The 14959-nt window shown below is 43.0% G+C and overlaps 1 protein-coding gene across 5 annotated transcripts in view; it reads left to right on the forward strand.

Annotated features, from left to right (window-relative positions):
• Positions 1 to 14959, forward strand: part of ABHD6 (abhydrolase domain containing 6, acylglycerol lipase) — a 52959-nt gene that overhangs the window by 14219 nt on the left and 23781 nt on the right. For 4 of the 5 annotated variants that reach the window (XM_045990322.1, XM_045990324.1, XM_045990325.1 and 1 more), the window contains one exon: positions 6102 to 6253. In XM_045990322.1, coding sequence (XP_045846278.1) covers positions 6135 to 6253 — 119 coding nt within the window. In that variant the 5' untranslated portion in view covers positions 6102 to 6134. The remainder of the gene's footprint in view (positions 1 to 6101; positions 6254 to 14959) is intronic. The other variant, XM_045990323.1, reaches the window with a different exon arrangement.

Below are 14959 nucleotides of genomic sequence, written 5' to 3' on the forward strand. Positions count from 1 at the left end.
TTACAATAATCATTATTTTTAAGAGACCAGGACTTCAGTCTGTCAGATACAATGGTGTAGGGGTAAGATATCTAGGGAAGGGCTGGATTCTGTGAAAATGCTTCCCATTCTGTTTTTTCTTAGAATTTTGCATTATATCCTAAGATGAACGTATTGGAACTGAATTCTCGTTTTTCAAAATCAGGGAGAACGTGGAAAGCCAGTCATGATGCATTATGCCTTACTTTTCACCCCAGACTAGGGACTTGGAGGTGCAGTGTATACGTTGATCTGCTTGTGTGTCCTCTGTCCAGTTAGTGTTCACCCCTGTATTCAGAGATAACGGCCCCAAATGCACAGCTTGGATGCTGACAGGAGGCGGCCGGGGGCAGGCTCCAGTCTGGGATGGGATGCGAGAGTGTGTTACTTTCCCTGGTGTCCTAGCAGCCAGCTCTCTTCTTCCTAAGGTAGCTTCTCTTTACACTGTGCCATGAGGCCACGGACATCATTGTCCTTAACCTGGGATGCCTTGCTTTTATTTACAAGATATGTAAAAAGAGTGCATTTTTTCACCGCCTCTTTCAACCTTTTTCAACCTTTTTCGATAATTCAGGCAATATGCATTGTCAAGCCACAGATAATTTGCCTGGTACTGTTTTAGGTTCTGGGAACATGCAGCAAGGAATAAGATTCTTGAGGGGGGCAAACCAGATCCTCCTCTTTAATTCCCTGGCATAATTTCAGAAACATTTTAAGTCTTCAGAATAGGAAAAGACTGAACAGGTGATTTGGATAAATGTTCTTATTTAATAGTCAAGGAAACCAAGCCCTCGAGGCTGGTGTGTAGAAGAGCCTGGTAGGGGAGAACCCGCTGGAATGTTCCAGCTCCAGACTGGTTGGGCCCAGCTCTCACGTGAATCTGCCCGAGTGGCAGCCATTCCTGTATCTCCATTATGATTGTCACAAGACCCATATATCGCATTTTTCTTAAAATTGACTCCTTTTAACTTAGTTTTCAAAATTAATTTGCGTCCCTACCATAAATTAAAAATATCTCTCCACCTACTAGATGGGATGCTACCCCATTCATGAATGGCTTAATAAAGACAATTGGATCTTCAAGAAAGAAAGCAAGGAAGGAAGAAAGAAACCCTAAAAATCAACACAAAGAAACCATGTTATTAAGTAGCTAGGCACTGTTGCTTGCGGGAGGGGAAGGCTTGGAGAGGTTATCTAATAACACCATACTGAGAGTTCCATTGACCTTGGCAGATCTGACAAAGAGCCCAAAGCCGACTTCTCAGTATGGATGTCGGTGTTATGTTACCTGGGTAATGCTGTGTAGCCCTGAGCATTATTTAGTACTCTCCTGCTCCCTGACCTGAGCATTATTTAGTACTCCCCTGCTCCCTGACCTGAGCATTATTTTGTACTTTCCTGCTCCCTGATGTCATCTTGCAGGCATCAGCTGAACAGGGCCCAACCTTCGCTGGCTCCATTTTCCACCCTGTTAGCAGACTTTCCATCATGGGTGGTTCCAGGTTAACAGGGGTTCCGTTTTTCTGTCTCCAGCCTCTCCTTTGGGTACATAGAGTACCCTATAAACAAACCTCAGCAGGGTAGGAGAGCTGCCTATTTAAAGGAAAGCTGGGGCAACTCCTTTTCAAAATGAAGAATGATGGGACGCCTCAGTGGCTCAGTTGGTTAAGTGTCTGCTTTCGGCTCAGGTCATGATCCCGGGGTCGTGGGATCGAGCCCTACATTGGGCTCCCTGCTACATGGGGAGCCTGCTTCTCCCTCTGCCTACTGCTTCCCCTGCTTGCATTCTCTCTCTCTCTGACAAATAAATAAATAAAATCTTTTTAAAAAGATATCTTTAAATAAATAAATAACATGAGGGATGATGTGGAGGTAGGGATAGTCACTACTCCTGACATGTACAGAACACTCAGGGAGCACCTGGCTGGCTCAGCCAGGACAGCATGCACTTCTTGGTCTCGGAGTTTTGAATTTGAGCCCCACGTTAGATGTAGAGATTACTTTAAAAAAAAGTCTTAAAGAAAACAAAGGATGGGGTGCCTGGGTGATGCAGTGGGTTAAAGCCTCTGCCTTCAGCTCAGGTCATGATCCCAGGGTCCTAGGATTGAGCCCTGCATCCGGCTCTCTGCTCAGCAGGGAGCCTGCTTCCCCCACCATCTCTGCCTGCCTCTCTGCCTACTTGTGATCTCTGTCTGTCAAATAAATAAATCAAATCTTTAAAAAAAAAAAAAAAAGGAAAACAAAGAAAGCATTAGTTTCTTCACTCGGGGCCGGTCTACATTTGACCTGGTCAGGGAAAGTGTGCAGGCTTCTCCGTTATACGTCAAGCCTTGCTAAACCAGTCACGCTGTACAGAAGCTCCTCATCCAAGACTTCATTCTGCAATGAAACGGAAGGTGGCTCCAAAGAAAACCTTCCCTGGACTGACTGGGGACTGACTGGGCCAACCATAGTGGTTATAGTGGGTGTTGACAAAGCTGTGACATCTCTTTGTGACACTCATACCTTCTGGGGCTGCCATCTCCCGTGTCAGGGCCTATGATGTCATGGCCTTGGGCATAAAATGTTCTCATTCCTCGTCCAAAGGAGCATCATGTAATTAACTTCCTGCAGCTCAGAAATCAGAATTCGTGGTACCCCTCAGCAGTTTTTTTTTTCTCTAATTAATTATATTAGCATATAATGTATTATTTGCCCCAGGAGTACAGGTCTGTGAATCATCAGTCTTACGTAATTCACAGCACTGACCATAGCACACACCCTCCCCAGTGTCCATCACCCAGCCACCCCATCCCTCCCTCCTCCTTCCCTCCAGCAACCCTCAGTTTGTTTCATGAGATTAAGGGTCTCTTATGGTTGGTCTCCTTCCCCTAACCCTCACCCTTAGCAGTTTTTAAGGACTTTGTGTAATGTGGAAAAGTCTTCTTGAAGCTGACAGGTCCTATTCTCATTGACTCTTTTGTGACCCACAGTGTTCAAACAGATTGGTTCAGATTCCCTTCATCCGGAAAGTAATTTGCTACCCCTTGACCCTGAGGCCTTTCAGTATTGTAAATTGTATCTGGGGAGTTTTGTAATTACTGAAGGAAAAAGTACAGCATCATTGGGAATAGTTGGTTGTCCCTAAAACTAAGAGGATTGAACCCATTTCGTAACTTTGCTTTTCACTAATTCATTTGTCCCATATTTGTGTCTTGTGCTCTTCGTGCACTGAGAAAGAATGTGGATGATTGGCCCTACCTTCAAAGAGCTTTCCAGAAGATGAAATAGGCCAATGACTTAAGAGTGCTGGAATGTGTTTATGGTGATTGACAAATTGAGAGGACAGTTGAATTAGAAGCATACACAATGCTTCTGCTCCTGAGAAGGCTTTCATTCCTACAGTTTCAACACTGTACCCAGATAGAGAGTGTCTGCCTGACTGAAAAGAGCTACCTGACCCACCTACACTCTCTCTCCCCCGCTCCCCCTACCAAGGCTATGAGGGGCTTGTTCTCGAACCCCTTTGTAGGGGACAAAACATGTAAATGGGAGAAACCAATATTGCATTATATGTTAACTAACAAGATTTAAATTCTAAAAAATTGTAAATAGAATTTAATTTTAATTTAAATTTGTAAATAGAGATATTCTATCTTCATGGAGAAATTAGGAGTGACAGTGAGTGTGAGTATTTAACAGCAAATAGCTTACAAAGATTGAAAAAGGCCATTTGAAAAAAAAAATTTAGACACAGTAGAGCTGGGTGCAAAGGGAGTAGGTCCAAGCAGAAACTTGTTTTGTAATCATGACTCTTCCAACTGAGTAACCTTGGGCAGGTCACTTAACCTCTGTGTCCCTTAGTTTTCTCAGCCTATGAAATGGCAAAAACACCCACCTTGCCTGTTGGACAGAGCTTGGTGTACTTTACCAGGTGTTGATCACTTTTAGCCCGCTGGCCAAATTCAGCATGCAGCCTGTTTCTAATAAAGATTGGAATGTGATCACTCCCACCTATTACATGCTGGGTGTGACTGCTTTCTCACCACAGTGGCAGGTGGAGTAGTTGTGACAGACCCTGTGGGGCTCCCAATGCCAAAATATTTATCGTCTGGCCCTTGTGTTCGGTGATGTCAGTGAGGTCACACCATCACCATCATGAATTCATTACAATATTGAAATATGTCTCAGTTGACAGGGGCATATGGGAGAGATCTCTTCATTTCACAGGGAATACAAGGAAGGGCGGGATTTGCTGGTATTAACACTTTTTCTTAAAGAAGTCTCTGTCTTGTTTGGTGAAATGTAGGTTTGGTCTTAGGCAGTTGGGAACCCTCAGGTTGCAGACCAGCCACGCTCACCCGGCACAGGTCCTTGCAGGAGTTATTTTCTTGATCAGAGAGGATGATGGGACTTGCACGATTTCTCATTTCATGAGAAAACGAACCGTGTTCTGAACACCTAAGACAGGACAGATGGGGGCTACTGATTCAACTCTGGTTTCTAGAGCACCTAGAAATGTATTAGGCCCTCGTCTGGATCCTGGAGACACTCAGTAAGCCCCATTCTCCTGGTGCCCGCATTCTAGCCTTGAGATGTGCCCGGCGAGTCTGCAGGAAGACCTCAGGAAGTGCGCTAGAAACTCTGCTGTTGGGATTTGTTCCCTCCTGACTTTTTATTGTGTAGTATTTATTTTTGAATAGGCCATACATGTGTAAGTGATAAATAACCAAAAGCTTTAAGAGGCAGACAGTGAAACCCAAGTCTTTCTTCTATTCCTGACACCCAGCTTCTAGTTTCCCACTTTAGGTGAACCTAATGGCATCACATACCCTTTTGGTTGATGGTAGCATTCATGTGCACACATACGTTGTTTCCATCTCAGTCTTTTTTTTTTTTTTAATTTAATTTTATTTATTTGACAGAGAGAGAGATCACAAGTAGGCAGAGAGGCAGGCAGAGAGAGAGGAGGAAGCAGACTCCCTGTGGAGCAGAGAGCCCGACGTAGGGCTCGATCTCAGGACCCTGAGATCATGACCTGAGCCGAAGGCAGCGGCTTAATCCACTGAGCCACCCAGGCGCCCCTCCATCTCAGTCTTTTAGGTTCTCTGTCTTCTCTTTTTTTAAAGATTTTATTTGTTTATTTAGAGCAGAAGTGGAGGGAGGGGCAGAGAGAAAGGGAGAGAGAGAATCCCAAGCAGACTCTGCAGAGCGCAGAGCCCTGTGCAGGGTTCGATCCCACAACCTTGAGATCATGACGTCAGGCCAAATCAAGAGTCAGATGCCCAACCAACTGAGCCACCTAAGTGCCCCTGTCCTCTCTAACTTTTAATATTTTTTTAAGATATTTATTTATTTGACAGAGAGAGAGAGAGCAGTCACAAGTAGACAGAGACGCAGGCAGAGAGAGAGGGGGAAGCAGGCTCCCCGCTGAGCAGAGAACACGATGAGGGCCACGATCCCAGGACCCTGAGACCATGACCTGAGCCGAAGGCAGAGGCCCAACCCACTGAGCCACGCAGCCGCCCTTCTAACTTTTAAATTTCAAAAATTGCAAACTTTCAGAAAAGTTGAAAGAATACTACCTTGTAACCTTTACCTAGATTCACCAGTGGTTAACATTATCCTATTTGTTTTAATGTTCTCTCTTCTCCCCTCCTTGCCACATTTTTTTCCCTCAATTTTTAAAAGTGAGCAGCAGAAACAAACACTGAGTAGGTGATATCACAGTTCTTCACCCCTTCATACTTCGGCAGACATCACCCAGGAGCGAAGATATTCTCCTAATGCAAACATAACCATGATTTCATTCCCCGCTCAGGAATTGTGTCTCTGATACAATAATATTGACTTATATCTGGTCCGTACTCTGATTTTCCCAGTGGCTTTAACAGTGTCCTTTATAGCTTAAAAAAAAAAAAAAAATCCAGGATCCTCTCAGGGGTTCTTTGTTGTATTTATTTGTTATAACAATTTAGATTTTTTAAGCACTTTTCAGCTTTTGTTCCCTCCTGACCTTCACTCTCATTCCGGGTCCTTCTGTCTTCCACTTTACTGCTTCACCTTTTTTCTTGGGACAGAGTTTCAGTATTGACTCTCTTCAGCCCTGCAGGTGTCTGCCAGTCCTGAGGAGCAGGATGGACCTTGACGTGGTGAACATGTTTGTGATCGCGGGCGGGACGCTGGCCATCCCAATCCTGGCATTTGTAGCCTCATTTCTCCTGTGGCCTTCAGCGCTGATAAAAATCTATTACTGGTAAGTTAATTTTATAATTGAAGTACTCAAGAGTAGCATAGTAACAGTGTCCTCTTCCCTGCTTATCCTTTGGTGGCCGTTTTTCAACACTTTGTCATGAAATATTTCGAAGATACAGAAAAGTTGAAAGACATCCTGTCTTGAGTCTGGGGACTGTCTTGAAAAATTGGTTGTAGCTCCTCACTGGGTAAATTCTTTCTGGTTTCTGATTACATCTTTGCCTGGGGGGCTACCCTCACTCCCAGAGTCACTGATTCTGTCTTCAGGCAAGGATTGTGCCTGGTTATGGGAACTCCTTTGGTATTTTCTTAGTTGTTGAATTCCAACCCAGTGGTGTCCTGACAGGTGCAGTGATGTGCACAGAAAAATGATTGGAAGGACCAGTGCCAAGGAGATGGCATGGGTAAAACAGAATGGTTTTAGATTTGTTCTAAATGTGTTCGTTAGTGAAGTGACGGAAAGAAAAAGAAGTTTCCAAAATTTTTATCATTCTCGTACCATCTTTATGAGTCTTGCCGTATCTGTAGAACAGCTTTACTTTCCTTTTGTATTTTCTTTAGAATAAGTCACTCTTCTTACCTTAATTCGATTTGAGTGACACAAATATTACTACCTTATGCAGAAAATTCCTATTTGCTGTACTTGCCGTAAATAGTAAGTTAATATTAAAAAGTAAAAATGATGGGCGCCTGGGTGGCTCAGTTGGTTGAGCCATTGCCTTTGGCTCAGGTCGTGATCCTGGAGTCCTAGGATCCAGTCCCATATCGGGCTTCCCCTGCTCTGCAAGGAGCCTGCTTCTCCCTCTCCCTCTGCCTGCCAGCTCCCCCTACTTACGTGCTCTTTCTCTCTCTCTCTCTCTCTTTCTTGATCTCTGTCAAATAATTATAAAATCTTAAAAAACAATAATAAAAATAAAAAGTAAAAATGAGCACAATGCCATTAAACGGCGTTTTAAAATTCTAGTCTCCCAAGGACTCTTGTGTGTCCTTTCTCTTTGTTACAAAGTCCAGAGGGGTGTGAATGATGTAGTGGCCAGAACAGGGCCTTCCTCCTGGATGGAACCAGAAGATTAACAGTTGAAAGGAGATTAGATTTCTCATGATGTGCTTCAGTGACTTTTCGTGCTATGGTCCATTTACCAAATAAAATCACCCCCATGCCCCATGGTGTGTATCTCCTGGTGAGGGCAGTCCCCAAATAGTCCTGGTTCCTCTGTGTGCCACAGAGAGAAGGGAAGCACACTGGGATTTAACCGGGACTCCGGCAGTTAGACTCGCCTTCTCTGCACACAGGAAAGAACGCAGTGAGGTTGCGTTCAGCTCCTCGTGCCCTTTATCTGCTCTCCTTTCTGGCTCCCTTTTGTTTCATTGGAGTGTGGAATTTTCCACCTGCCAGCCAGGCTCTGATCCTTGAAAAGAAGCTAATTGAACAGAAGGGATCTTTTCATCCTGCACTGTCCCGCTCCCTCTTGGACGGGAGGGGGTGAGGGGGAGCGTGGTGACCCTTTCAGAGGGTCATCCAGGACCCACCGACCTACCTCTGCGTTGACGAAGCTGAGATTCTGTGATTGCCCTGCAGCACCTCAGAGAGCTTGGCGGCCAAGGCCTCCGTGTGACCCCTGCCATGGAAGCCCCTTGTGGCTTCACAGAGGCACCCTGGCCCTCCACACACAGATGCCATCTTTCCTCACTCTAGTCCAAGCAGAGAATACAGTTCGGTGGTGGGGCCCGTCACCGTGGATACGGCTGCAGACAGAGGTATGCCGATCCCACCCGCCACACACGGAGCCTGGCAGCTTCCTTGGGCTGTCAGGGAGAAGGCTTTCAAAGTCAGCAGTGTCAGGATGATTTTGACATTGGAGCTTTGAAAAGAAAAATACCCTCATAGCAAATAATTCGCCTTTTTATTGAATTAAAATTCACCTAATATAAAATTCACTATCTTAAAGTGTGTGATTCAGTAGTTTTAGTATATTCATGGCATTGGAGTGCCTGGCTGGCTCAGTCAGAAGAACCTATGACTTTTGATCTTGGAATCCTGAGTTCAAGGCCCAAGTTGGGTATTGAGATTACTAAAAAAAAAAAAACTAAAAATAAAAACTTCTTTAAAAAAAACCACATATATATATATAAATATATATACACACACACAGTGTTGTGCAACCATTATCACTATCTAATTCCTATCTAATTCCAAAACATTTCCATCTTCCCAAAAGGAGCCCCCGTACCTGTTTGTAGTCACAGTTTCCCCGTCCCTTCATGCCCTGGCAATTTTAATTATATCTCTGTCTCTTTAGATTTGCCTATTGGGGCCATTTCATATAAATGAGATCAAACAATTTTGGCATTGATGTCTGATTTCTGTGACTTAGTGTGTTTTCAAGGTGCATCCTTGTTGTAGCATGTGTCAGTATTTCATTATTACAACTGAATTCTGGTCCATCGTGTGGTGGTACAACATGCTATGTATTTAAAAGGACATTTGTATTGTTTCCACATTTTGCCTATTTTGAATAATGCCACATAGCAAATAATTCACTTTTATTAACAAATAATACCACTAAAATCCTGAGAGGTCCCACAGAGCAGAGCATTCAATCCCTTATTTAAATGACAGTATAGGGACACCTGGGTGGCTCAGTGGGTTAAGCATTTGCTTTCGGCTTAGGTCATGATCTCGGGTCCTGGGATTCAGTCCCACGTCAGGTTCCCTGCTCAATGGGGAGTCCGCTTCTCCTCTTGCTCTCCCTTTGTGTTCTCTCTCTCTGTCTCAAATAAATAAATAAAATCTTTAAAAAAAATGACAGCATAGATACATGTGATCTTAAATCCTGCCCATGCCTGTCACTCAGCTCAGAGCTGTAGCCAGAGGACAAACACAGTGTTCTTGATTTTATGAACTCAGGTACACAAGCTAAGAAGAAACCCAGCTGGTTGGAAAGAATGAAAATCCTAGAAAACCTTTTGGTTCATGCCAGGTTGAACTGTGGTATGAGGTGTTGTGATTATGGTACTAGAACCCTATGCCGTTGTAGAGGGCTGTTGGAAATCCTGTGATTTCCTCCTCTTCCCGCCTCCTTGGAAATGCACAGCCTGTTTCCTTCATCTCACCTCACTGCAAGTGACATTTACACAGTGGGTGGCTTGGGGTGAACAGCTTTACCATGAGTCACTTACATCCCTTAAGCACAGCTCCTCCTCCAAACACCTTTATTTGCTCAACTATGCATAATGACCACCAGTGAATTCACTCTGCAGAGCGAGGTTGGTCAGGTTAATATTCAGGGTTGCTACGTGAACAGGAGCAGCAGGCAGTAGAGTTGCTGGGCCTCCCAGACAACCCAAGCTGCTCCGCCGGATGCCCGGAGGAGTGTGGGCTTATCACAGCAGCCTCTCCTGGACATCTCTCTGGGATCTTCCCTGAGGAAACTAAGTGGTGACATAATGGTAAGAAGTCATAAATAGGAAAAGATGGACAAGAATTGAAAAAAAAAAAAAAAAAAGAAAACAAACATTGTTTGCAGGTGACAGGATTGTATTCATAGAAAGCCCAAGGGAATCTATAGATAATATTTTGGAATTAAGAAGTGAGTTTGGAAGGTTGCTAAATACAAGATAACAAAATCAGTTATGTTCTTATATGACAGCAACAAAAAATAGAAAATGAAAAAAAATTTAATGATTCTATTTACTTTGTATCGACAGTTTGTATCAACAAACTCAGAATACCCAATAATAAATCTAAAGAACAGTATGTAAGGCCTCTGGACAGCGAACTCTGAAGTATTAGAGAAATTTGGAAGACCTAAAGCAATGGAGGTATAGACAGTATTTGTGAGTTACCACTGGGTTGTCAGATTTCCCTAAAATGATATATAATTCAGTGTGTACCCATTTACAGTCCCAGCAGGTTTGGTTTGTTTTTTTTTTTTTTTTTTTTAAGATTTTATTTAGTTATTTGAGAGAGAGAGAGTGAGAGAGAGAGCATGGAGGGGAGAAGGTCAGAGGGAGAAGCAGACTCCCCATGGAGCTGGGAGCCCGATGCAGGACTTGATCCCAGGTCTCCAGGATTATGACCTGAGCTGAAGGCAGTTGCTTAACCAACTAAGCTACGCAGCCAGCCAGGGTTTTTTGTTTTGTTTTGTTTTTAAGATTTTATTCATTTATTTGAGAGACAGAGAGCATGGGTCAGGGGGGACGGATGGGCAGAGGGAGAGGGAGAAGCAGACTCCCGGCTGAGCAAGGAGCCCAATACAGGACTCCATCTCAGGACCCACGGATCATGACCTGTGCTGAAGGCAGACATTCAATCAACTGAGTCGTCCAGGCACCCCCAGCAGGTTTTTTTTTTTTTAATGGAATTTAATAAACTGCTTCTTAAATTTATAAAGAAAAGCAAAGAGCCCATTAAGCAAGACAGTCTTGAAGAGGAACAATGTGAGATAATTTACATGACCAGCTGTCAGACCTAATTATAAAGCAACAGTGAATCAAGGCAGCGTAATATTCGCACAAAGAAGGGCGAACCAGTGGGACAGGAGAGCCCAGGAACAGATGCACATAGATCCGGTCTCTTCATTGATAAAGGTGGTGCTGCTTTGCAGCAGGGGAAGAGGGCTGTGTCAACTAGATACCCATCTGGGAGAAAAGTTCATCATGACCTGTTTGGTAAGCAGAATTAGCCAGACCCACAAAGATCTCCCTCTCTAATCTGTGGAACCTGTGAATATGACAACAAATCACTCCCATGGTCGTTATGTTATACATAGTTGACCTAAAGACAAAGTTTACCTGAGGAGGCCTGATCTAGTCCTAGTAGCCCTTACAAGTGGGGAGGTTCGAAGCACAGGAAGGACTCCGTGCGATGGCGAGTCGGAGACCCCAGGTGAAGGAATGGCAATGGGCTGTAGGAGCAGACAGTCCCTGGCTGACAGCCAGCAAAACAGCAGGGATCTCAGTCCTAGGCCACAAAGAACTAAATTCTGCTAATAACCCCTAAATAATAAGCTTAGAAGCTGATTCCTTCCCGTTCCTTCCAGATCAGAGGTGGCTGGTGCCTTGATTTCAGGTTTTGATACATTCAGAGGAGAACTCGGCTAAGCTCACTCCTGACCTGCAGAACCATGAGTTAGTAAATGAGTGTCGTTTCAAGCTGCTAAGCTTGGTAATTTGTAATGCAGCTGTAAAAAAGAATACAGCCTCATCTACAACCTTGTACCGTGCACAGAAATCAAATCCAGGTGGATTTTTAGATCCAAATGAAACAAAAAACCTTTTGTAAGAAAACATGGAAAAATCTCACAAGAGCGCTTATCCAAATGGCCAGTAAACATATGTAATGGCACTCAACTTCATTGGTCATACAGGGCATTTAATAAAACCACAATGGGAGGCCGTTTTCCACCCACCAGGATGGCTAAAGTGAAACAGGCTAAAATTCCAAGAATGGGCAAGGATGTTGTATTCATATCCTAGTGATAAATAGCTACAATCTTGGTGACCTAAAACAACAGAAATTTAAAACAACAATAGAAATGTGTCTTCTCACAGTTCTGGAGGTTGGAAATACTAAACCAAGGTGTTGTCAAGGTCGGTTCCTTCTGGAGGCTCTGAGGGAGAATCCGTTCAGTGGCTCTTCCCTAGTTTCTGCTGACTGCGAGCTATCCCGGGCGTTCCTGGCCTTGGAGATGTGTCCTCCATGCGTAGATGTGTCTCTCCACTGTCTGCCTCTGTATGTCACTTGGTGTTGTTCCTTTGGTGTGTTCCTGGGTCTATATCCCCCCCCCCCCTTTTTAAAGTTTTTATTTATGTATTTGACAAAGAGAGTACAAGTTAGCAGAGCAGCAGGCAAAGGGAGAGGGAGAAACAAGCTCTGCTGAGCAGGGAGCCCGACGCAGGGCTCGATCTCAGGACCCTGGGATCATGACCCAAGCCAAAGGCAGACACTTAACCAACCGAGCCACCCATGTGCCCCAACATTTCCCTTTTTTTTAATAAGGGCACCAGCCATATTGGATTTGGGGCCAGCCCTAATTCAGTATGACCTCAGCTCAACTCAATTATATCTGGGAAGACACTATTTCCAAATAAGTCACATCCACAGGCTCCAGATAGACATGAATTTGGGGGAAATACTGTTCAACCCTATGTGGAGGTGGAACAACTAGAATCTGGCATATTGTTGATGAAAGTATGAATTGGTTTGGAAAACTTTTTGTCAACATGACCCCCCTCATTTCACACAAGAGAAGTATGTGTATAGTGTGTATAAATACACACACATGTATATGTGGAATGAGAGATATCGAAAGACATATAAAAGAATGTTAGAGAGCAGCTTCATTTATAGTACTTCCAAACTAGAAATACCAGTGTCTATTAACACCATAGCAGATACATAAATAAAGGTATAGTTGTACTGCTATTCATGTAGTATTCAGTGGGAAGGAAAGAATCTGTGCTATATTCTACAACACAAACATAATACTGAGTGAAGGAAGTCACAAATACAAATACTTATCATATGATAAAGTTCTGAAACAGCAGAACTGTCCTGGAGAGATAAATGGAGGCAGAAGTTAATGGGGAAAGGCACAAGATAGGCGCCTGGGATGCTGGCCATATTCTTGGTCCTAATCTGGATGGCAAGATGCCGGGTTCATTCATTTTGTGCAAATTCATTGGACTGTACACTTAAAATTTGTGCACTTGTCTATATGATTTATATTTCAGTTAAAAGTTTCTCTAAAAAATAAGAAGGATGTAGAGAAATTGGACTTCTCGTGTACTGCTTGTGGGAATATAAAATTATGCAGCCACTTTGGGAAGCAGTCTAGCAGTTCCTCAAAAGGTTTCTTAAGAAAAAGCTACCGTATTATCCAGCAATTCCACTCCTGGGTGAGCTGAAAACACCCAAGAGAACTGAAAACATATGTCCACAGAAAAAGTTGTACGTGAATGTTCGTAATGGCATTATTTAGCCATTAAAAGGAGAAACAGCTCAAATGTCCATGAACTGAGACTAGATAACCAAGTGTGCATATCCATATGATGGATTATGATTTAGCCTTAAAAAGGAATGGAGTATTGGGGCACCTGGGTGGCTCAGTGGCTTAAGCCTCTGCCTTCAGCTCAGGTCATGATCTCAGGGTCCTGGGATCGAGCCCCACATCAGGCTCTCTGCTCAGCAGGGAGCCTGCTTCCTCCTCTCTTTCTGCCTGCCTCTCTGCTTACTCGTGATCTCTCTCTGTCAAATAGATAAATCTTTAAAAAAAAAAAAAGGAATGGAGTATTAATACATCCTATAACATAGACGAACTTGAAAACATTATGCTAAGTGAGATAAGGCAGACACAAAAAGCCACATGCTGAAGGTGTCCCCATTTATATGAGATGTCCAGAATAAGCAAATCCATAAAGTAAATGCAAAGAGACATGAAGGAAACCAGTGGTTGCCAGGATCTATAAGAAGAGGGCGATGGCGAGTGAGTGCTAATCAGTGTAGATTTCTTTTTTGAATTGCAGTAAAATGTACGTAACATAAAATTTGCCATTCTACCCATTTTAAAGTATACAGTGCAGTCTTGTTTCTTTTTGATAAAAATGTTCCAGATATAGATAGTGGTGATGGTTGCACGCCTTTGTGAATATACTTAAAAAAAAAAAATCCTCAGTTGTACCCTTTAAAAGGGTGACTTTTATGGTATGTCACTTATATCTCAATAGAAAGAGATCTGTATTCAACACCGTAGTCATTAGGGACTTGAAAATCAAAACCACAGTGAGCCACCATTAGGGTGGCTATTTCTATATATATATATATATATTTATTTATTTATTTATTTATTTTAGGGTGCCTATTTTTGAAAAAATGGAAAATAAGTATTGTTAAAAAATAAATAAGTATTGTTGAGAATATAGAGAAATCCTTGTTCCTTGCTGTTAGAAATATGAAATGGGGGCACCTGGGTGGCTCAGAAGCCTCTGCCTTCGGCTCAGGTCATGCCTCCTGCTCAGAAGGAGCCTGCCTCCCCCTCTCTCTCTGCCTGCCTCTCTGCCTACTTGTGATCTCTCTCTCTGTCAAATAAATAAAATAAAATCTTAAAAAAAAAAAAAAGAAATGTGAAATAGTACAGCTTTGTGGACACATTTAGTAGTTCCTCAAAAAATTACACATAGAACTACCTTACGATCCAACAATTCTACTTCTGGGTCTATACCCCAGAGACTTAAAAGCAGGGACTCAAACAGATATTTGTATACAGTTCACAGCAGTATTACTCGGTCAAAAACCCGAAACTGCCCAAATACTCATCAATAGACGAATGATAAACAAAAATGTGGTACCTACATAGAGTAGAATGGTATTCAGTTTTGAGAAGGAATGAAATTCTGACACCTACTATAACACGGATGAACCTTGAGCTCATTATGCTTAGTGAAATTAGCCAGACAAAAAAGAGCAGTGTTGTATGAATCTACTTATATGAGCTATCTAGGATAGGCAGACTCATAGAGATAGAAAGTAGAACAGAGGTTATCAGGAGCTCAAGGGAGGAGGGGAATGATTATTTAAGAGTTAATAGGATTTCTGTTTGGGATGATGAAAAAGTTCTAGACATGGATGATTGTGATGGCTGACATACAACATTGTGAATGTATTTAGTGCTACTGAATTGTGTGGTTAAAATGGTGAATCTTCTGA

This window comes from Meles meles, chromosome 20, assembly GCF_922984935.1.
Source record: "Meles meles chromosome 20, mMelMel3.1 paternal haplotype, whole genome shotgun sequence".
Lineage (NCBI taxonomy): Eukaryota > Metazoa > Chordata > Mammalia > Carnivora > Mustelidae > Meles > Meles meles.